General features: G+C 35.1%; 1 protein-coding gene across 1 annotated transcript in view; it reads right to left on the bottom strand.

The window, feature by feature from the left end:
• The window catches only part of CUL5 (cullin 5), a 99,790-nt gene that overhangs the window by 34,071 nt on the left and 41,616 nt on the right, over nucleotides 1–24,103 (bottom strand). Inside the window, exons 4-7 of the mRNA XM_036860717.1 lie at nucleotides 20,935–21,111; nucleotides 18,207–18,348; nucleotides 16,652–16,797; nucleotides 16,489–16,569 (exon numbers count right to left, since the gene is read on the bottom strand). Coding sequence (XP_036716612.1) covers nucleotides 16,489–16,569; nucleotides 16,652–16,797; nucleotides 18,207–18,348; nucleotides 20,935–21,111 — 546 coding nt within the window. The remainder of the gene's footprint in view (nucleotides 1–16,488; nucleotides 16,570–16,651; nucleotides 16,798–18,206; nucleotides 18,349–20,934; nucleotides 21,112–24,103) is intronic.

The following is a 24,103-nucleotide window of genomic DNA, read 5'->3' as shown; positions in this document are numbered from 1 at the left end:
TAGAAACAATTGGTACAGTGGGAATTCAAATAACAGGAAATGGATGAAGGCTAGAGTACTTGGGGAGACTCGCAAGATGGGCTTTAAGAATTCTGAAGGATTTGAATAGGCAGAAAAGAAGAAAAGTAAAACATTACTTAAAAGAATGAATCCAAGAAAAAAACGAGTAGAATGAGGTAGATGAATAAGGAAATATTCCTTATTGGGTAGAATGACTCTTACTGGACAGTATTAAGTTAGAAAAGTAAGTTATGGCCAAATTATGAAGGGCCTTGAAAATCAGAGATAGGAAATCAAGATACTATGGTTTTTTGAATAAAGAAGTAAAATAATGAAAGAGTAGCCTCAACTCACAAAAGAAGAAACACAAATTGTCCATAATAAGAATAAAGTAGTGGAAAATCCAATGTTCTTAATGATAGGAACTAGCAGATGGATATTCCCTTGAATTAAACTATTAATGTCAATCCTAAAAAAATAAAAAAATAAAAATAAATAAGGATGCCCAGCCTCATTAGCAATTTTTCTTTTTTTGGGCTGCGCCATGCAGCATGTGGGATCTTAGTTCCCCAACCAGCGATCGAACCCGCGCCCTTGCATTGGAAGCGCAGTCTTAACCACTGGACTGCCAGGGAAGTCCCCTAGTAATTTTTAAATGCACATTAAAAAATCTTTTAAAATCTATGATACTGGGAAATTGGCAAAATTAACAGACTGAAAAAACCCAGATCAGCAAAGATAAACAGGCATATTGTTAATGGGAATCAGAATTACAACAACATTTCTGAAAATCAGTTTGGTGTTATATAGCAATCTGTAAAAGGTGCATACCCTTTGCTTCAGCAATCTCATTTCGAGGAAATTCCATTCCAAGAGAATGCCACATGTAAGAAAGATGTATGCATAAAGATGTTAAAAATATATCAGGATATAAGATATAAAGATATAAGCATGTAAATACATTCCAGGAAGTACTATTTATTAAAAAAACCGTAATAATAACAAATAATAATGAAAATTCCCATCATTAGAGAAGTAGTTAGGTATATTATAGTACATACATATGATGAAATATATACAGGCATTAAAAATAATGTTATAATATAGAAGTGTTTAGAGTAAAAATGTACATCATAACATCTTTAAATGCTAGAGGAAAGAAAGAAAGAGAGAAAAGAAAGAAGAGATGGAATTCCCTGGCAGTCCAGTGGTTAGGACTTGGCATTTTCACTGCCAGGGCCTGGGTTCAATCCCTAATCAGGGAACTAAGACCCTGCAAGCTGCATAGCTTGGCCAAAAAAAAAAAATTTTTTTTTAATTTAAAAAAAATAAAGAAAGAAGAGAAGGAAAGGGAAGGGAAGGAAAGGGAAGGGAAGGAAAAGAAAGGACAGGAGAGGAGGAAAGGGAAAAAAGGGAAGAAAAGAAAAAAAGGATCAACCAAGCAAGTATGACAAAATGATGATCATTGTTGAATCTGCTGGCTAGGTTTGGAGGGTGGGGTTCATTACACTATTTTCTCTACTTCTGAAAATATTTGAAAAGTTTCATAACAAATATTTTTTTAAAAAATAAAGAGAAGAATCACGGTATAGATCCCTGTGTACTGAAAATCCTTTAGAAAACTATTTTATGTAGGCAAAAAGAAGAAAGGGAGGTTGCTTGATAGAGTTCTCTCCTTATCTCCAAAGAGTCTTGTCTTAACAAGACGGTCAGTTTCTTGAGGGCAGGGACCATGTTATTCCTCTTTTGTATTTTTCTCCCCATCATTTACCAAAGTTCTACATACAGAGTCAACCCTGAGTATATATATTTGTTATTTGAAAAATACATCTTGAATGGAAAGGATAGTGATAAACCATCTCTCTCACCTTGTATTCCCTTTCTGTCTCCTTTTGCTAGCTTCCGTGAAGAAAAAAACTTTTTGCCATATGTCATCAACTCCTGTATTTTGCCTGAGATGAGCACAACTTCTAAATCCATAGCAATCTCCCCAGAGGTCTGCAAGGTGAAACACTTTAACTATCAATGTGCTTGATGTTTTACCTTCCTTTATAGCAAAACTCTTCAAGGATGATGCCTGCCATAAAACACAGCAGGCACTCAGTATTTGTTGAATGAATGAATGCATAGCTCTGTGAAGATGAGAAAGGTGGGATAACGCAGGCTAACTGATGTACTAGAGTCTTTTTTTAGTGGTATTCAATTTGCACAATTAATGCTACTTCACTGAAGTTTAATAAAAACAATAGGAACAGATCTGATTTTTGTTAGTTATGTAATTCCCTATAAGTAATAACTTGCTTTTCCCTTAGCTATAAAATAGAGGAGTTGAATTAAAAATCATCCTAGATTACTCCACCTTAAGATTCTACTTTATCATTATCAGGTCTTTAACCATACAAGGATATGTGTATGTATTCAAGGATTCATTCATTCCATGTGTGGTAGGCTATTCTCAAAATTAACTTTTGTTTTTGTTTTTTAAAAGGTTTTTTTAAACCTTTATAACCAGTGCTTCTTGCTTCATTTCTCAACTAGTTACACAAGTAACTCTACATAGACCAATGGAGTCAGTTAGACTCACCTTGACTTTTTAAATACCACCCTTAATATACTTAAATACTCAAGGTTAACAAGTACTTTACTTACTTTAATGTTAACAACTTATGACTTTTGACCTTGTTGCTAATTCCATTTTTTATCAATATTTTGCACAGGTAGTAAAATAGTGTCTATCTGAGAATCAGTAAGCAACTTCTGTAAACCACAGCCCTAACAGTAAAAACTACCATGCCAGGCACAGCATTTAAATGTTTTGATATAGTAGTTCATCAAACACAAGTGGGTATTACCCCACTTTACAGTTAGGAAAACAAGGATTACAAAGGTTGAAGAACTTGCCAAAGGGCACACAGCTGGTAAAATGACAATGGAATTCAAATCCTCATCTTCTTCCAACATGTATGTCCCTAACCAGTGTAATACACTGCTTCCCTATCAGAGCTCTGGTCAATGAGAAGAAATGAAGACTTGCCATCACCATTTCACTCTCTATTCCATTATTCCACTGTATAAACAATCCATATTATTCTAGTGTTACTTTGAAGATAGGAACCCGTTCTATCTTCTTATCCCCACTAGCACAAGGCCTGACATAGTTTAGGTGCATAATAAATAATAAATGACTGCCTTCAGGTAAAACCAAGCTATACAGGACTATCACCTAAAATACTAATAGCCACAGAAAAAAAATTTTAAGTAATATTGTTTTATATTTTTTCTCGTTCTTTTCTTACGGTTATGTGTCACTTTTCTGTCAATAATGCCTCTTCAAGCAGCACAGCTCTGAAGCCTCTTACCCGGTTTTAATAAAATACAGTGCTCATCTGCTAGAGGCCCATCCAGTGATAACCAAGCTCATTAGAATTGTGTTGGGGCTAAGCTGGATCTGGGTGGGGCTAAGTTGTTCTCCTATAAGTAGAAGTTGAACACTGGGCCTGTCAGACATCTAATGCAATGCAGCTGCTCAGAACTCTTGGCCTAACTTACTTTTTAAGTTCTCCACTGAACTGCAAGTAGCTAAAGTTGCTAAAAGGGTTATCTTCTGGATGAGTCAAGTATTACTATACCATACCTACTACAAACACATTGACAACTCAAGCATGCTTGCACATGTGTACAAAGACACAGACACAAAGCATTTGATCCAAGTTTGGGCACTCAACCCAAGCTAGGCCAATTAGAGCTAGGCTAATTAAAACCGGTGGGACAAGACTCCTTCCTCTCAGGTCACAAACTGGAGGGACAAACTGGCAGCATTCATGGTTCTGACTTCAATTTAACACAGGTTCATTGGTGACTCAGATACCATGAGCAGTATCACTATAGATGATATAAATTTCCAAAAGTGAAAAAAATTTAAGATTCCAAACAAAAAATATATTTTCATTGCCAATTTACACAATAATATACCTAGAAAATGAAGTGTATTACTAATATCATGCAAAAATGTTTTGGTTTAAAAGTAAAATGAAATTAAATTCTAGACTCAGATAACTAAGTGTAAACAAGATTTTCATTTACATGAGTGGCCAGTAGGACCACTGAATATTATTTTTGGGATATGGGCTAATTCTTATTTATGTGGGACAGTCTGAGCACTGTGAGACATGTAGCATTCCTGGACTACATTCACTAAAAATCAATCATTGTGACAACCAAAAAAAAAAAAAAAGCCTCCACAAATTTCTATAACACTCGCTGGAGGTAGATACTATCTTCATTGAAAATCTCTGGCCTAGAGATTTCAGTTCAAAATATCAATATATTAGCCTATCTAAACAACTCACAGCATAACTCACTTTTCTTCGATTCATCTCTATTAGAATCTGCTGTACTGATGACAAGCAAATTCACATGAAAGTTGAATTAGGATAAATCGATAAAAGGATCCTAAAAATATTGTGATTACATGCTAAACCAAACATTTAAACATTTTACGTATAAAAAACAAACATCTTGAGAGTAACTTTTATTGGCTATATAGTATATGTCAAAATCCCTTTGGGGTATAAATTTTTATCCATTAAAAATGGGACTTTGGGACTTCCCTGGAGGTCCAGTTGTTAAGACTCCACACTTCCATTGGAGGGGGCACGGGTTCAATCCCTGGTTGGGGAACTAGGATCCCACATGCTGCACAGTGTGGCCAAAAAAAAAAAGGCAGGGAGACTTTCTGTTCTATCCTAAAATGAAAGAATGCTATTATGTTAGGAACTCTGTTAATGTGATTTCCTGAATTAGTTCAACGGAGGAAAATGCCACATGATCATCTCCACTGATGCTTCCCAAATAATAAAGGCATTCTTCACAATATTCTTTATTTTTTTACATTTTATTTTGATTTTAGCCTTACATAAAAGTTGTAAAAATAGAGTTCCTATACATCCATCACCCTATTTCCCATAATGGTAACTTTTTACGTAACTACAGCACAACTATCAAAACCATGAAAATAATATTCGTATGATATTAATTAACTACAGACCTTATTAGAAATTCACCAGTTTTTCCTATTCCAGGATGCTATCTACAAACCCAGATTACATTTTGTTGTTAGTTTTCCTAGTCTCCTCCAATCTGTGACAATTTCTTGGTCCATGTGTGTGTGTTATGATCTTGACGCATTAATTTATATTGGCATATAGTTGCTTTACAATGTTCTGTTAGTTTCTACTATACAGCAAAATGAATCAGCTATACATATACATATATTCCCTCTTTTTTTGGATTTCCTTCCCATTTAGGTCACCACAGTGCATTAAGTAGAGTTCCCTGTGCTATACAGTATGTTCTCATTAGTTATCTATTTTATACACAGTATCAATAGTGTATATGTCAATCCCAATCTCCCAGTTCCTCCCATCCTCCTCTTTCCCTCTTGGTATCCATGCATCAGTTCTCTACCTCTGTGTCTCTATTTCTGCTTTGCAAATAGATTTCATCTATACCATTTTTCTAGATTCCACATATGTGCGTTAATATACGATATTTGTTTTTCTTAGTTCACTCTGTACGACAGTCTCTAGGTCCATTCACGTCTCTACAAATGACCCAATTTCATTCCTTTTTATGGCTGAGTAATAGTCCATTGTATACACGTACCACATCTTCTTTACCCGTTCCTCTGTTGATGGACATTTAGGTTGCTTCAATGTCTTGGCTATTGTAAACAGTGCTGCTGAGAACACAGGGGTGCATGTGTCTTTTTGAATTATGGTTTTCCCTGGGTATATGCCCAGTAGTGGGATTGCTGGGTCATATGATAATTCTATTTTTAGTTTTTTAAGGAACCCCCATACTGTTTTCCATTTACATGGCTGTATCAATTTACATTCCTACCAACAGTGCAATGAGGGGTCCCTTTTCTCCACATGCTCTCCAGCATTTGTTTGTAGATTTTTTGATGATGGCCATTCTGACCTGTATGAGGTGATACCTCATCCTAGCTTTGATTTGCATTTCTCTACTAATTCGTGATGTTGAGCACCTTTCCACGTGCCATCTGTATGTTTTTTGGAGAAATTTCTATTTAGGTCTTCCGCCCATTTTTTGATTAGGTCGTTTTTTTGATATTGAGCTGCATGAGCTGCTTGTATATTTTGGAGGTTAATCCTTTGTCAGTTGCTTTGTTTGCAAATGTTTTCTCCCATTCTGAAGGTTGTCTCTTTGTCTTGTTTATGGTTTCCTTTGTTGTGCAAAAGCTTTTAATTAGGTCCCATTTGTTTATTTTTGTTTTTATTTCCATTACTCTAGGAGGTGGGTCAAAAAAGATCTCACTGCGATTTATGTCAGAGTGTTCTGTCTATGTTTTCCTTTAAGAGTTTTATAGTGTCTGGCTTTACATTTAGGTCTTTAATCCATTTTGAGTTTATTTTTGTGTGTGGTGTTAGGGAATGTTCTAATTTCATTCCTTTACGTGTCCAGTTTTCCCAGCACCACTTACTGAAGAGGCTGTCTTTTCTCCATTGTATTATATATTTTTGCCTCCTTTGTCACAGATTAGGTGACCATAGGTGTGTGGGTTTGTATCTGGGCTTTATATCCTGCTCCATGGATCTATATTTCTGTTTTTGTGCCAGTAACATACTGTCTTGATTACTGTAGCTTTGTAGTATACTCTGAGGTCAGGGAGCCTGATTCCTCCAGCTCCGTTTTTCTTTCTCAAGATTGCTTTGGCTATTCGGGGTCTTTTGTGTTTCCACACAAATTGTAAAATTTTTTGTTCTAGTTCTGTGAAAAATGCCATTGGTAATTTGATAGGGATTGCACTGAATCTGTAGATTGCTTTGGGTAGTATAGTCATTTTCACAATATTAATTCTTCCAATCCAAGAACTTGGTGTATCTCGCCATCTGTTTGTGTCATTTTGGTTTCTTTCATCAGTATCCTACAGTTTTCTGTGTACAGGTCTTTTGCCTCCTTAGGTAGGATCTTGACACTTTTAAAGAATAGTAGCCAGTTATTTTGTAGACTGCCCCCAAAATAGGGATTGTCTAAAATTTTCTCATTAGAATAAGAGTATTAATTTTTGACAAGAATACAACAGAAATGATTTTGTACTCTTCTTAGTGTATCATATCAAGGGGTACATAATATCAATACGTCCTATTACTGGTTATGTTAACCTTGATCACTTGATTAAGATAAGTGTTTTTTTGGTTTCTCCATCATAGTAACTATTTTTCCCTTACCAAATATCTTGAGGAAGATACTCTGAAACTGTCAATTCTACCTCAAACCTTTGGCCACTGATTTTAGTATCTATTAGTGGAGCTTGTCTGCAACAACTATTAGTGTGATTGTACCTAATAGTGATCGTCAATTTCCCTCCACATTTTTAGAGAATTCTTCTCTAAAAATCTGAACATTTTTCATGTTTGATGGCCAGTATTAAGTATATATCTGTATCTTTTTTCCAACTTTTTTCTACCAGATATTTATCATTTTTTGTTCCTCAATTTTTAAAAGTTCTTTATATAGTAGAACTTTATATAGTAGGGATATTAGGCTTTTGTCTGTGACATATATTTCAAATTCTTTTTCCCAGGTTGTGAGCTGATTTTTAACTTTGCTGACTGTGCTTTTTGCAATTACATTTTTTTTAATTTTTAAAATTATTTTACTTTTATTGAGGTATAATTGCCATATAACATTAGTTTAAGGTGTGCAACATAATAAATAGATAATTGTATACACTGTGAATTAAGTCACCACAATTAAGTCCAGTTAACATACATACATAATTACATACATAGTTAAAAATTTTATTTTCTTATGATGAGAACTTCTAAGATTGCAATTTTTTTAGTGTATAGTCACATTTGTCAGTCTTTTCTTTTACTGACTCTGAACTTTGAGTCATAATAAAAAACCTCTCTCTACGCCAAAGTTAAAGAGGAATTCTTCTAGTACTTGTATGATTCCATTTTTAACACTTAGATCCCTGATCTATTTGGGGTTTATTTTTCTGAATGGTGTAAAATACAGATCAAAAGATCTTTTTCCAAGTATCTGCTGAGTCGTCCCATCACCATCTTTACTGCCACTGATTTGACATCCAACCTTTGTCATATATAATTCTGCACTTTCTATTCCATTCCACTAGTCCACTATCTATTCATGTGTCAATATCACACTATTTTTTTTAATTTATGTATTTTTATTAAAATCAATTCATAGTTGATTTAAAACATTGTATTACTTTCAGATAGGTGTACAGTTAGTTAGGTATACAGCATAGCAATTCGTATTTTTTGCAGACTATACTCCATTATAGTTTATTATAAGGTATAGGTATAATTCCCTCCTGCACTATACAGTATATCTTTGTTGCTTATCTATTTTATATACAGTAGTTGTATCTGTTAATCCCATACCCCTAATTTATCTCTCCCCTCTTCCCTTACCCCTTTGGTAACCACAAGTTGGCTTCCCTATATCTGTGACTGTTGTCTGTTTTATATATTTGTATCATTTAGATTCCACATGTAGTGATACCATACTGTGCATGTCTTTCTCTGATTCATTTCATCTCTAGGTCCATCCATGTTTGCTGCAAATAGCAATATTTCATTCGTTTTTTATGGTTGGATAATATTCCATTGTGTGTGTGCTTGTGTGGGTGAGAACACATACACCCCACATCTTAATCCAATCATCTGTTGATGGGTACGTGGGTGGCTTCCATGTCTTGCTATTGGCAAATAGCACTGCTATGACATGGGGTGCAGGTACTCCTTTCGAATGAGAGTTTTCATCTTTCCAGATATATAACCAGGAGTGGGATTGCTGGATAGTAGCAGTAACGCTATTTTCAGTTTTTAAGGAACCGGGCCATACCGTTCTCCAATGGCGGCGGCACTAACTTGCATTCCCAACACAGTGTACAAGAGTACCTTTTCTCCTCACATCCTCTCCAACAGTTGTTATTTGTGAACTTTTTGATTATAGCCATTCTGACAGGTGTGAGGTGGTTCATCAGTGTAATTTTGATTTGCATTTCTCTAATAATTAGCAATGTTGAACATCTTTTCATATGCCTTTTAGCCATCTCTATGTCTTCTTTGGAGAAATGTCTATTCAGGTCTTCTGCCCATTTTTTGATTGGGTTTTTTTTTTCTGATATTGAGTTTTATGAGCTGTTCCTACATTTTGGATATTAACAAATCCTTGTTAATCCCTGTCGGCTGCATCATTTGCAAATATTTTCTCCCAGATTGTTTTCGTTTTCTTGATGGTTTCCTTTGCTGTGCAAAAGCTTTTAAGTTTAATTAGGCCCCATTTGTTTATTTTTGTTTTCATTTCTTTTGCCTTGGGAGACTCATCCAAGAAAATATTGCTATGATTTATGACAAAGTGTCCTGAATATATTCTCTTCTAGGAGCTTTATGGTTTCCGGTCTTACATTTATGTTTTTAAATTACTTTGAACTTATTTTTGTGTATGTGTGAGGGAATGTTCTAATCTCACTGTTTTACACATGGCTATATAGTTTCCCGAGACACCACTTGTTGAAGAGAGTGTCGGATTGCTTGGGCAATTCAGGGCCTTTTGTGGTTCCATATAAATTTTAGGATTATTTGTTCTAGTTCTGTGAAAAATGTCACGGGTATTTTGAATAGGGATTGCAGTAAATCTGTAGATTGCTTTGAGTAGTATGGCCATTTTCAAAATATTAATTCTTCCAATCCAAGCAAGCATGGGATATCATTCCACTTCTTTGAATCATCTTCAATTTCCTTCATCAATGGTTTATAGTTTTCAGAGTATATGTCTTTAATCTCCTTGGTTAAGTTTATTCCTAGGTATTTACATTTTTTGATGTAATTTTAAATGAGATTGGTTTCTACATTCTCTGATATTTTATTATTAGTGTATAGAAACTGAACAGAAATAGAAGTACATTAATCTTGTATTCTGCAACTCTGCTGAATTCATTTCTTAGTTCTAATAGTTTTGGGGCGAAGACATTATGGTTCTCTGTTACAGAGTATCATGCCATCTGCAAATAGTGACAATTTTACCTCTTCCCTTTAAATTTGGATACCTTTTCTTTTTCTTGTCTTACTGCTGTGGCTAGGACTGCCAATACTAGGTTAAATAGAAGCAGCTAGAATGGGCATCCTTATCTTGTTCCTGAATTTAGTGGGTAACCTTTCAGCTTTTCACCATGGAGTACTATGCTGACTGTGGGTTTGCTGTAAGTGGCCTTTGTTATGTTCCCTCTATACCCACTTTGATAAGAGTTTTTACTATGAACAGATGTTGAATTTGTTCAAATGCTTTTTCTGCATCTACTGAGATGATACCGTGATTTTTATCTTCCCTTTCTTTAATGTGGTGTATTACACTGATTTGCATATGCTGAATCATCCTTGTGACCCTGAAATAAATCCAATTTGATCATGGTGTATGATCCTTTTTACATATTGTTGTATGCGATTTGCTAATATTTTGTTGAGGATTTTTGCATTTGTATTCATGAAAGATATTAGCCTCTAATTTTCTTTTCTTGTAGTTTCTTTGTTTGCTATTGGTATTAGGCCTCATAGAATGAATCTGAGAGTGTTCCCTCCTCTTCAATTGATTTATTTTTTTATCTCTGTGGTATCAGTTGTTCTTTCTCCTCTTTCATTTCTTATTTTGTTTATTCAGATCCTATCGGTTTCTTGTGAGCCTGGCTGAAGATTTATCAATTTTATCTTTTCAAAAAAACCAGCTCTTGGTTTTAATAATCTTTTCTTTTGGTTTTTTTTAATCTTTATTTTTTTTCTCTATGATCTTTGTATTTCTTTTCTTCTCCTGACTTCAGGCTTTGTTTGCTCTTCTTTTTCTATTTCTTTTAGGTGGTAGGTTAGGTTGAGATTTTTCTTGTTTCTTGAGGAAGGCCTGAAGTTGCTATGAATGTCCCTCTTAGAACTGCTTTTGCTGCATCCCATAGATTTTGGAAAGCGGTGTTTCCATTTTCATTTGTCCAGAGGTATTTTCTGATTTCCTCTTTGAGTTTCATCATTGACTCACTGGATTTTTAGCAGCATGTTGTTTAGTCTCCACATGTTTGTTATTTATCCACTTTTCTTTCTATGATTGATTTCTAGTTTCACACTGTTGTGATTAGAAAAAACTCTTGATGTAATTTCTATCCTCTTAAATTTGTTAAGTCTTGTTTTGTGACCTAGTATGTGACCTATCCTGGAAAGTGTTCCATGCGCACTTGAAAAGAATGTTTATTCTGCCCTTTTTTTTGGATGGAATGTCCCGTTGATAACAATTAAATCCAACTCATCTATTCTGCCATTCAGGATCTCTGCTGCCTTATTGTCTGTCTGGATGACATGTACACTGATGTCAGTGGGGTCCTACTATTACTGTATTAACTGTCAATTTCTCCCTTTATATCTGTATTTACTTTATACTTAGGTGTTCCTGGACTGGATGCACATATGTTAACAAGTATAATATCCTCTTCTTGTATCAATTCCTTTATCATAATATACTGCCCTTCTTTGTCATTCATCATGGCCTTTAATTTTTTCTGAAATGAGTATTGCTACCCCTGCTTTCTTGTCATTTCTGTTTGCATGAAATAACTTATCCCATACCTACTTTCAGTCTGTGTGTCCTTCATCCTAAAGGGAGTCTCTTGTACCCAGCATACTTAAGGGTCTTGTTTTTTTATCCAATTAGCCTCCCTATGTCTTTTTTTTTTTTTTAATTTATTTATGGCTGTGTTGGGTCTTCATTGCTGTGCACAGGGTTTCTCTAGTTGCAGTGAGCAGGGGCTACTCTTCGTTGCGGTGTGAGGGCTTCTCATTGCAGTGGCTTCTCTTGTTGCAGAGCATGGGCTCTAGGCACACAGGCTTCAGTAGTTGTGGCACATGGGCTCAATAGTTGTGGCACATGGGCTTAGCTGCTCCACAGCATGTGGGATCCTACTGGACCAGAGCTCAAACCCATGTCCCCTGCACCAGCAGGCAGATTATTAACCACTGCACCACCAGGGAAATCGCATCCCTCCCTATGTCTTTTGATCAGTGCATTTAGTCCACTGACATATAAAGTAAAATTATTGGTATGTGTTTACTTATGGCCCTTTTATTACCTGTTTTCCAGTTGTTCTTGTAGTTCTTCTCTGTTCATTTCATCTTCTTTTTGTTTCTTCTATTGTAATACCACACCACTTAATTACAGAGAATTTATATAGTATGTTTTAATGTCTGGTAGGGCTAGTTCTCTTCAAAGTTTTTATTTTCCAGTGTTTTCCTGGCCATTCTTACATGTTTATTTTTCCACATGAACTTATTTTCAACTTGTCTAATTTCAATAAACAGTTGTTGGTATTTTTATTGGAATTACAGGAAATATATAAATTAATTTAGAGAAGAACTGATATCTGTATCTTTCAAGTCATAGAATTTAAGAATATGAGATATCTTTCCATTTTTTCAAGTCTACATCTGTGTCTTTGGAGTGCCTAAAACTTTTCCTCTTACAGGTTTCACACATTTCTTACTAGATTTTTCCCAAGTATTTAATTTTCTTTGTTACTACTATAAGTAAGGTTTACCCTAACCTCATATCCTCTGTTTATTATTTGTGTATATGAAGACCGATATTTGTATGTTAATTTTATATCCTGCCACTTTCCTGAATTACTTTACTGTTTGAGTTTTATCATCGACTGTGGAGTTTTCCAGACAAAGTACTATCATATCATCCTAAAATGAGACAGTTTTCCTTTTGGCTTACCCATTCTATGCCTCTAATTGATTTCTGTAGTTTAACTGCATGGGCTAATACTTCTAATGTGCTGTTCAACAGAAGTAGAAATAGTGGGTGTCCTTGCCTTGTTTATGATCTTCATGGAAATGCCTCTAATGATTCTCCATAAAATAAGATGGCTTTAGGGCTAAGGTAGATAATTCCTGATAATATTCTTAATAAAAGAAAAATAAGTGAGTACTTTCTTAGCATCATAAAATGCATACATCATGCCAGAAAGAAGCATCATGCTTAATGGTGCTTTAGAAGCACCATTTAGAAGCACTCCTATCAAACATTGAAAGAAGACAAAGATCCCCAATATTATTAACATTTTTCTAAAATAAACCATTAACAGATTTAATCAACTGAAGGAAATAAGAGATATTAATATTAGAAAGAAAGATATAATCAGATGTTTAGAATACCCAAAAGAACAAAATAAAACTCCTATAAACAAGGAAGGAATTCAGTAAGCTGCTAAGCACTATATGAAGATTACTTGAAATGTATATTTGGCCTTTATTAGGCCTGGCCTCACAACTGGGTACTACTTAGGTGAGACTTGCTCTATTATACAGAACACTGGCCCAGAAATTTGTTTTCCTATGATACTGAAAAGTAATCAGGTTTAGAAGATTAAGATCAAGACTTACAACATTCAAAAAAGGTAAGTGATAAATTATAATAATTTCCTAATTTTCAGAGAAAACACAAATGTCGAAAATGTACATACTTTAAGATTAAATTCTGGTGTGCATCATTGTGTAGCCCCATATGAGCTGACAGGTAACTGTCTTCCACTAGTAATAGCCTAATAGGTAAGTACAGACGAAAACTAGTATCAATAAAGCATTAAGATATAGCATAGCATGTTCTGATGGCTGATAATTCCTGTAAGACAGAATTTAGGGCAGTAAGTCTGCTCTGAATAGTTTTCAATTATGGAAGTGACTTTTCTTAGTAACTATTCAAATAATACTGTTCATACTTTATGCATATTAAATTAGAACCCCAGACTTGGTGATTTTTTGGTTTACTGTTCCTTCCATTACAACATACTTCACTTTAACACACCATTTCTCTTTGGAAACAGAAACTGTAAATTAATAAATATATAACAAATATTATGTACATAGTATAATGGCCTTAGCTCAGTAAGGTATATAATACAGTAATGTATCTGCATTAAGCCTTAAATTACCAATGTTACAGTTAATTCTATAGTTTTCATACTTAATGTCTTCTCTGCACCAAATTTTGCTGTACAAACTATATAGTGGTCACTGATTAATATTAATCTATGTTCTTAAGAGATAGGAAAGTGATAACCTTTGGAAAAAAAGATGGTAATAATACTTTGGAGGGAGCATGATGGAAGGTTTCTTACTTGCTGATAATTCTTTTTCTGGTAATTTCACAGGTATGTTCACTTTGTGATAACTCACTTATACTTGAGATTTTTGTACACTTTTCTGTATATATGTTATACTTCAATCAAAATAGTTGATTTAAGAAAAATAAGCAGACAATCAAAACCAACCATACAAACAGACCTCTTACTTCCCCAATAAAGCACAATTTCTTTGCAAGCACATTATATTGCACTTAGGGTCTTTGTTGAAACAAAACAAAAACTTATCTTTAAACTCTAGAATCATTCAGCTTGGTAAGATGTTCACACTTGGTATCCATGGAAGAGCAAATTCACATCTTCTATTTCAAGTTTTTCCCAAAATGTGTGTGTGTATTTTAAAGTAGAAAGGGAGACTTAACTGTTCTATACAAGTTTTCATGTGTATTTGTTTATCTCTACCTTTCTCATTCTTTTTCTTGCTCTCTCCTATTCACTGTATTAGTTGGACATCTATAGTTGAATTTCTTTAAGTTTACTAAAAATATGACACAACTAAGATGTATAAAATAGAGTATAAGAATAGAAGAACAACTCTATCTTACAAACTTACAACATCCCCATCCAGGTGGTACAGGCACACCAATCAACTCAAAATATTCAAATCCCTCTAACTAAACTCATCTTTCTCCCTCACTACAAAGATTTATTCTTATACCTGATCTTCCTGCAGCAGCACAATTCTCCCAAGCCAAAACCTTAGAAACTCTGTTGACTCAATTTTCTCCAACATCAGCCCCATTCATATTACAATGTTCCACCTCTGGGAAGTCTGTCTCTACCCTCTCTTTCCATTCCCACTGCTATAATCCTATCTGGCACTCCTAATACCTTGCTTGAATTATTGCAAAAGCCTCCCACTTCCTATTCCAAGCTATTCCCCACTCCAATTTTTAAAAATTTATTTATTTGGCTGTGCGGGTCTTAGTTGCGGCACGCAGGATCTTCAGTTGTGGCATGAGTGATCTAGTTCCCTGACCAGGGATCGAACCCAGGCCCCATGCATTGGGAGCACAGAGTCTTAGCCACTGGACCACCAGGGAAGTCCCCCCAATTCCAATTAATCTTTCATACTGACACTAGATTAATTTTTCTGATGGATAAGTTTGAGCGTAGCATTATTTGTTTAAAAAATATTCAATGGCCTCCCTACCTTCTGAATGAAGTTCAAGTCTGGCTTTAAATCTCTATAGAGAACTTCTATAAGCAACCACTAAATTTGCCCCCTTCTCTGGCCAATATCAGAGTTATTTGAAAGAGGATATATACTGCACATGATAAAAAGCAAAACAAACAAAAAAGGGAAAAAAGACCCAACTCAGTCCAATTTCTGAATAAATAAACATGACTATCACTCACGATGGAAGAAGCCAAAGAAAAATCAGAAGTAAGAAAAAAAGAAATCCCATCCATAGTTGAAAAATGTCTGGTTGTAAGCAAACTGGAATGTTACTTCTTTGAATGTGAATCTAAATCTAGTTTGTATGTTCCAAAGATTGAAAGGAACTGGAAGAAATATTATTGCTATATTTGAGCAATTTCTAACACTCTATCTAAACTTGATTCTTAAATTCCTTAACAAAGCACACTAAGGTCGTCATCCATGTAAAAGAAAACACCAGAATAGACACTGTAGCATGGCTACTACCTCTGATCATTTCTTTCTTTTAATGAGGAACTTACAACATAAAATAAATAAAAACTATTTAAAAGACTGATGTTCTCTTATCAAGTAATTAATATTTTATCTCACGACAAGAAAAGTTTGAAAACACCCTCCCATAACAAAAAGAAATATCCCCTAGTAGTAATGGTTTGGCGCTCATTCATTCAGTGTTCGCAGCCACTATTTTACAGAATGTAATTCCCATCAATATTGAGAATCAACTGTATCTCTCAGGAGCATACTCTACTTGATACCTGAAAATCCCTAATACGGTTAACTTTAGGTAGGCACAAAACATAATAGGAAATTGATTAAAAATTAAGTACATTAAATATAGAAAAGTCTAGAGCAGGGATGGCAAACAGATTTTATCTTGCACATTAGCTCTGAAGAACAAGGAGTTCTGAGTAAGGTGCCTTCTGAAGTTGTGCTTTGGTTCACTGGGAACGAGTACTAAAATCAGTTAGTAATATTGGTCACAGAAGTGAGAAAGGATAAATAATGTTACTTGCTTCATGAATATACCACCCCTGGGCTACTGTACTTCAAATAATCTCAAAGAATAAACAATTACAAAATTACTTACTGCTTCAACAGAGTTACATTCTCGCCTTGTTTCTAAATAACGTAGGGCTCGTTTTTCTTCTTCTTTTAATTTAGCATCTGCCTGTCCAGAAGCAAAATAGCAATCATTTTAAGAAAATCAAGAAAATAGCTCAAATTACCACATATACTAAGTTCTCACTTACATATTTCATATAATTCTGTACACCATTTTGTTGTAAATACGAGGGTGCCTGTGTTCTATAAAATCTCTCTGTTGAATCCAAGTATGCCTTCTCAAAATTGTCCCTATAAATTTGAAGCTTATCCTCTGGATTAGAACAAAGGTTAACTGAAAAACAGAAAATAAAATTTTACTCTAATTATGATTCAAATCAGTATTTTGAGTACAATAAATGAAATAACAAATATTGAGGAGTTATGTTCAAGGAACTGTGACAATGCTCAAGAGAACATAAAGCCATAAAAGACAAAATCCTTCTCTGTAAGAAACTTAAAAAGATAACAATACAGAGTAGTAAAGTGACAAATAGTATAGATAACATGAACTATTTTATTTTTGAATAGGAAAGGGACTGACTTCAAACTGGATGATCAAGAAACCATTCACAGAAAAGATGGGATTTGAATTGAGTCTTTAGGAACAAAGTAGGATTTACACTGATTAGTAAAGGAAGTAAATATTCAGAAGTAGAACAACACAAGATCAAATCGAGGTATAACAACCAGGTTGTCTGCGTGGATTGTAACGTTAATAGAAGATAAGGTAGAATAGTAAGTTAGGAATGGTTATGGAGAACCTCAAATCTCTGGCTAAGTAACCTGAATTTAGCATGGCCTACCACTAAATGGGTAAGAGAAACACCAATAAAATTATACTTAAAAATTAATCTTGTGAAAGTATAAGGGCTAAATGATAGCAATAACATCACTATAAGAAGACTGTTTCAAAAGTCTAGAAGTAGAATTCAAAGAAGTCTTAACTGGTGGCAGCTGAAATAAAAAGGAATAAATTTCAGGGACACAGCTAATGAGAATCTAGACTTGATACCTAAAGAAACATAATGGCAATGGAGAAAGCAAGTCAAAGATAAATAAAGGTTCACTTATATAAAACTTTCTTATCGGCAACTATTTTGTGTCAGGCATTCTATGTCCAGTAAAGATACAGTGTCAAGTACACAGTTAAATACACTGAAGTATTATGACAGGGAAGCACAGGTACTATGAAGCACCTAACCTACTCTGGGAATTAGGAAAGGCCTCCACGAGGAAACAGAGGATGAGGATGAGTTAGCAAATAAAAGAGGAGGAAAAGTATTCTGGTCAGAGGAAACAGCACATTTGATTGAATGAAAAATGAGAGTATCACTATCAGACACTGAAAAGTTTAGAAATTCCAGAATGTACACATGGAATTAACTGATGTCCTAAAAATATAAGTACAAAACCAGTAACTTTCATAAGCTAGAGACTCAAATCTACATTTCTCTAATATAGGTTGCTAAAAAGATTCACTAGCCAAGCAATGAGTGAAATGGAGAAAATAAATATTAACCACACGAATATGAACTTTTGTAGTTTTCATTAAAACAGAGTATCTTTTGTGTACTCTTAATTTCATGTGGCACTAAAAGTAGATGTGACTATATTCTAATAAACATAACTTTGATACTACTATTCTATAACTGTCTTAATTTCCATGAAAAGGAAATTTGATCATAAAGGTTCAGAACATACCATAGGATTCTCTTACTCCAATGACAAGCTGAGAATCAAAAGCTTCTCCTAATCTTTCAGCATGTACCAGCTTCATTGCACTATCTTGAAGTCTGTTCTTTATATTTGAAAAGATTGACTCATTCCATGTATCAAGCATGAGCTAGGAAAAAAAGAATAAAATATACCATCATTTCAATTATTAATATACCAAGTACCATAAATATACACAAAAACTTTTAAGTACAAATTCTAAAAAAGGAAATTCTTAGACCTACATTCACTTGAATACTACAGGAAAGCAACATATTTATTTATTTATTTATGTATTTTTATTTTTGGCTGCTTTGGGTCTTCGTTGTTGCACGCAGGCTTTCTCTAGTTGTGGTGAGCGGGGGTTACTCTTCATTGCAGTGTGTGGGCTTCTCACTGCGGTGGCTTCTCTTGTTGCGCAGCACGGGCCGGGCGCACTGGGCTTCAGTAGTTGCAGCATGCGGGCTCGGTAGTTGCGGCACTCAGGCCCTAGAGCACAAGGGCTTCAGTAGTTGTGGTGCATGGGCTCAGCAGTTGCGGCACGTGAGCTCTAGGGTGCGCAGGCTTCAGTAGTTGTGGGACGCAGACTCAGTAGTTATGGCATGCGGGCTCTAGAGTGCAGTCTCAGTAGTTGTGGTGCAAGGGCTTAGTTGCTCTGTGGCAGGTGGGATTTTCCTGGACCAGGGATCAACCCGTGTCCCCTGCACTGGCAGGTGGATTCTTTTTTTTTTTTTTTTCAAAGCACTTTTTCTTTTTTTTATAGCTACTTTATTTATTTATTTTATTTTATTTTTGGCTGTGTTGGGTCTTCGGTTCATGCGAGGGCTTTCTCTAGTTGAGGCAAGTGGGGACCACTCTTCATCGCGGTGCGGGGACCGCTCTTCATCGCGGTGCGCGGGCCTTTCACTATCGCGGCCCCTCCCGTCGCGGGGCACAGGCTCCAGATGCGCAGGCTCAGTAGCTGTGGCTCACGGGCCCAGCTGCTCCGTGGCATGTGGGATCTTCCCAGACCAGGGCTCGAACCCGTGTCCCCTGCATTAGCAGGCAGATTCTCAACCACTGCGCCACCAGGGAAGCCCGGCAGGTGGATTCTTAAGCACCACGCCACCAAGGAAGTCCCAGGAAAGCAGTATATTTAAATTTGGTAACTATCATGTGGTAAATACTGACAAAAGAACAAGTGTTTCAGAATCAAACACAAATGGATTTGAATTCCAGCTGTTACTTATTTGCCTGCTTTCTCATCTGTAAAATAGTGAAAATAACAGTACAAATTTCAAGTGGTTGTTGTAAAAATTAAATATGGTAATACATGGAAAATGTTGCTTTCCCTATAGTTCCAAGGTTGTATTTCAGAGATACTGATGTGTGTTTGGGATGGTCATATGCATGTTTGTACAAATATGATAAATGTGAAAAGGACCAAATAAAAATATGTTTGATAATGAATCTCAAGAAGAAAAGAATATACAAATCCACCCTATGGATGTTCTGTTTAAATGATGAAAATGGCATATACATATTCATGAATATGCTGTCAGCATTAGTACAAATTTTAAGGCTGGGAAGGGGCAACAAGGTCCAGGCCACTATTTATTTATTTTTTAAATTTTAATTTATTTATTTATTTTTGGCTGTGTTGGGTCTTCGCTTCTGTGCGAGGGCTTTCTCCAGTTGCGGCGAGCGGGGGCCACTCTTCATCGTGGTGCGCGGGCCTCTCACTGTCGTGGCCTCTCCTGTTGCGGAGCACAGGCTCCAGACGCGCAGGCTCAGTAGTTGTGGCTCATGAGCTTAGTTGCTCCGCGGCATGTGGGATCTTCCCAGACCAGGGCTCGAACCCATGTCCCCTGCATTGGCAGGCAGATTCTCAAGCACTGCGCCACCAGGGAAGCCCCAGGCCACTATTTAAATGCCTGAGCTGATTGCTAGAACCATCACGGCAAGCAGCAAGCTGTTCAAAGTTCAAACAGCATTTTTTACTTTTCAAATCTGTCGTTCCATTTGATTCTCACAAGTAGAAATAAATACATTTGTGTGTATGTATGTGTGTGTATATTTATATATATATATACACATATTTATGAATATGAAAAATGAGGACAGCAAGGTTAGGGCATTATTGACTGAAGAACTGAAAGGGAAACCTGGGACTCTTCAATTTCAGAGCTGAGTTCTTTCCATTAATTCATGAGTTGTTACTGGGCACAGAGCTTTTAACTAGAAACTATGCAAAATATGAAAATAAACATGGTACATACTGAGTTTATAATAACTAGAATTAAGTAAAAAAAATGATAAAGATGACAGCAGTTTAGCCACAATTAAACACAAAGATACCAGAAGGTAACCTAATAAGGAAAGACTTTTTGAACAGAAAAAAAGTAATTGAATTTATAGAAAGGTAAAAGTACAGAGAAAGAATAATGAAATAAAATTATGAAGATAAAACTAGGAAAAGGAGAAAGTGAAAAGGAAAAGCAAACGAGGTAGTGTTTGAAGACACAGATTTACAGCTTAAGACCACATAAAAGATGAAAGAGAACTGAAGCTACAAAAAGACGAAAAAAACTAATATTATTCAATAAAACCCGGCAAAAGCTGAAAAGGAATTTATATGTGACGTAGAAAAACCCATTTCAGTGTAAATTTCTTTCGAAAGTCTTCAACTCACCCTATTTCTGAAGAACATTAAGGAAAAATGGGAAAACTGACTTACCTTTCGAACAATACTGTCTTCTACATTTGATTTTTTATTGCTGCCCTGTTTACCCATTAAAGTAATCTCTAGTTGACAGAAAGGCTTCGGTAAAATATCACACTGCGTAAAGAATTTTCGCCATTCAACAATATAAGCTTTTAGCAAAGCTGTATCATCTTGATGGCTCAGTACTCGCTGAAAAAAAAAAAAGAATCATATCAATTTTAAATAAATACAGGTGCTTTAAAGAATAATGGAACATATTCATGCCATAAATTTAAAATATTTTATTTACTGTATAACCTATATTATACCCAAAAGAAATTAAAACATATATATAATCAAAGAGAAATTAAAACTTGTTCACATAGCCTTACTGTAATGAACATTTCACAATATATACATATATCGAATCACCATGTTGTACACCTGAAACCAATAAAATGTTATATGTCAACTATACTTCAATTTAAAAAAACCCTATATCCTTTAGCTATTACTCTCCTACCCTCCTCCCTTCCTAGTTCTCCCCTCCCTGCCCAGACCTAAGCAACCACTAATTGTGTCTATATACCACATTTTCTTTATCTGTGTCTATGTATCTGCCTATTTTCTGTGTCTATGTATCTGCCTATTCTGGACTTTCATATGAATGAGATTACATAATATGTAGACTTTTATGACTGACTCCTTTTATATGGCACAGTTTTTCAGGGCTCGTCCAAGTTGTAGTATATGTCAGTACTTTATTCTGTTTTATTGCTAAATACTATTCCATTTTATGGACATACCACAATTTTTTTATCTGTTTGTCCACTGATGAACATTTGGGTCATTTCCACCTTTGGCTATCATGAATAATGCTGCTATAAACATCTGTGTACCAAAAAAAAAAAAAAAAAAAACACAAAAAACATGTGCTCACTCACCAAGAAGGGGACACAAATAACTAAAATCAAAGATAAAAGAGGAGACATTACAACTGATACCACAGATATACAAAGGATCATGAGAGACTATTACAAACAATTAAACACCAACAAATCTGACAACCTATAAGAAATGGATAAACTCCTGGAAACATATAATCAACCAAAACTCAATGGTGAAGGAAAAAAAAATCTGATAGACAGATTACTGGTAAGTTATCAAGACTGAATTCATAATCAAAAAATTCCCAACAAATGAAAGTCCAGGATCAGATCGCTTCACTGGTGAATCTTACCAAACATTTAAAGCAGAACTAATACCAATCCTTCTTAAACTCTTCCAAAAAACAGGGAACACTTCCAAACTCATTTTATAAGGTTAGCATTACCCTGATACCAAAATCAGACAAGGATGCCACAAAAAAAGAAAATTACAAGCCAGAATCCCTAATGAATGCAGCTGCAAAAATTCTGAAAAAAAATACTAGCAAGCCAAATTCTACAGCACATTAAAAGGATCATACACCATGATCAAGTGGGATTTACTCCAGGGATGCAAGGATGGGTCAACATTCACTAATTAATCAGTGTGATACACCACATTAACAGAATGACTAAAAATCATATGATCATCTCCATAGATGCAGAAAAAGGATTTGACAAAATGCAATATCTATTTATGATTAAGAACTCTCAAAAATGTAGGTATAGAGGGAATGTATCCCAATGTAATAAAGGCCATATATGACAAGCTCACAGCTAACATCATATTCAATGGTGAAAAGCTGAAAGCTTTTCTTCTAAGATCTGGAATAAGACAAGGATGCCTACTCTCACCACTCCTATTCAAAACAGTACTTGAAATCTTGTCCAGAGCAATTAGGCAAGAAAAAGAAATAAAAGGCACCCAAATTGGAAAGAAAGGAATAAAACTGTCACTATTTGCAGATGACATGATATCATATACAGAAAAACACTAAAGACTCCACCAAAAAATAACAAATGAATTAAGTAAAGTTGCAGGATAGAAAAATCAATATACAAAAATCTGTTGAGTTTCTATACACTAATAACAAACTACCAAAAAGAGAAATTAGGGGGAAAAAATCCTGTTTAAAATCACATCAAAAAGAATAAAATACCTAAGAATAAATTTAACTATGGAGGTGAAAGACCTACACTGAAACACAGATGAAAGAAACTGAATAAGACACAAACAAATGAAAAGATACTCTGTGCTCACAGACTGTTACAATGCTATTGTTAAAATGTCCACACTGGGACTTCCCTGGTGGTCCAGTGGGTAAGACTCCACGTTCCCAATGCAGGGGGCCCAGGTTCGATCCCTGGTCGGGGAACTAGATCCCGCATGTATGCCACAACTAAGAGTTTGCATGCCACAACTAAGAAGTCCACACGTCGCAACGAAGATCCCGCATGACGAAACTAAGATCCAGGGCAGCCAAAATAAATATAAATAAATAAATTAATTAATTAAATGTCCACACTACTCAAAGTAGTACAGATTCAGTGCAATCCCTATCAAAATTCCAATGACATTTTTCACAGAAATAGAACCAAGAATCCTAAAATTTGTATGGAACCATAAAAGACCCCGCATAGCCAAAGCAGTTTTGAGAAATAAGAACAAAGCTGGAGGCATCATGCTTCCTGATTTCAAATTATATTACAAAGCTAGTAATCAAAACAGTATGGTATTGGCATAAAAACAGACCACACAAATCAACGGAACAAAACAGAAAGCTCAGAAATAAACCCACGCATATTTGGTCAATTAGTTTATGACAGAGGAGTCAAAATATATGTGGGGAAAGAATAGTCTCTTCAATAAATGGTGTTAGGAAAACTGGACAGCCACATGCAAAAGAATGAAACTAGACCACTATCTTACAAAAATTAACTCAAAATGAATTAAAGACTTGGACATAAGGCCTGAAACCATAAAACTTCTAAAAGAAAACATAGGTAGTAAATTCCTTGACACCAGTCTTGGTGATGATCTTTTGGACTTGACACCAAAAGCAAAGGTACAAAAGCAAAAATAAACAAATGGGACTACATCAAACGTAAAAGCTTCTGCACATCAAAGGAACCATTAACAAAACAAAAGGCAACCTATGGGAGAAAATATTTGCAAATCATATATCTGATGTGGAGTTAATATGCAAAGTATATATAAAGAACTCACACAACTCAATAGCAAAAAAAAAAAAAATCTGATTAAAAATGAACAGAGG

The sequence above is a fragment of the Balaenoptera musculus genome, chromosome 8, assembly GCF_009873245.2.
Source record: "Balaenoptera musculus isolate JJ_BM4_2016_0621 chromosome 8, mBalMus1.pri.v3, whole genome shotgun sequence".
Classification (NCBI taxonomy): domain Eukaryota; kingdom Metazoa; phylum Chordata; class Mammalia; order Artiodactyla; family Balaenopteridae; genus Balaenoptera; species Balaenoptera musculus.
The sequence above is the reverse complement of the archived record's forward strand: the minus strand, read 5'-3'. Positions and strand labels throughout refer to the sequence as shown.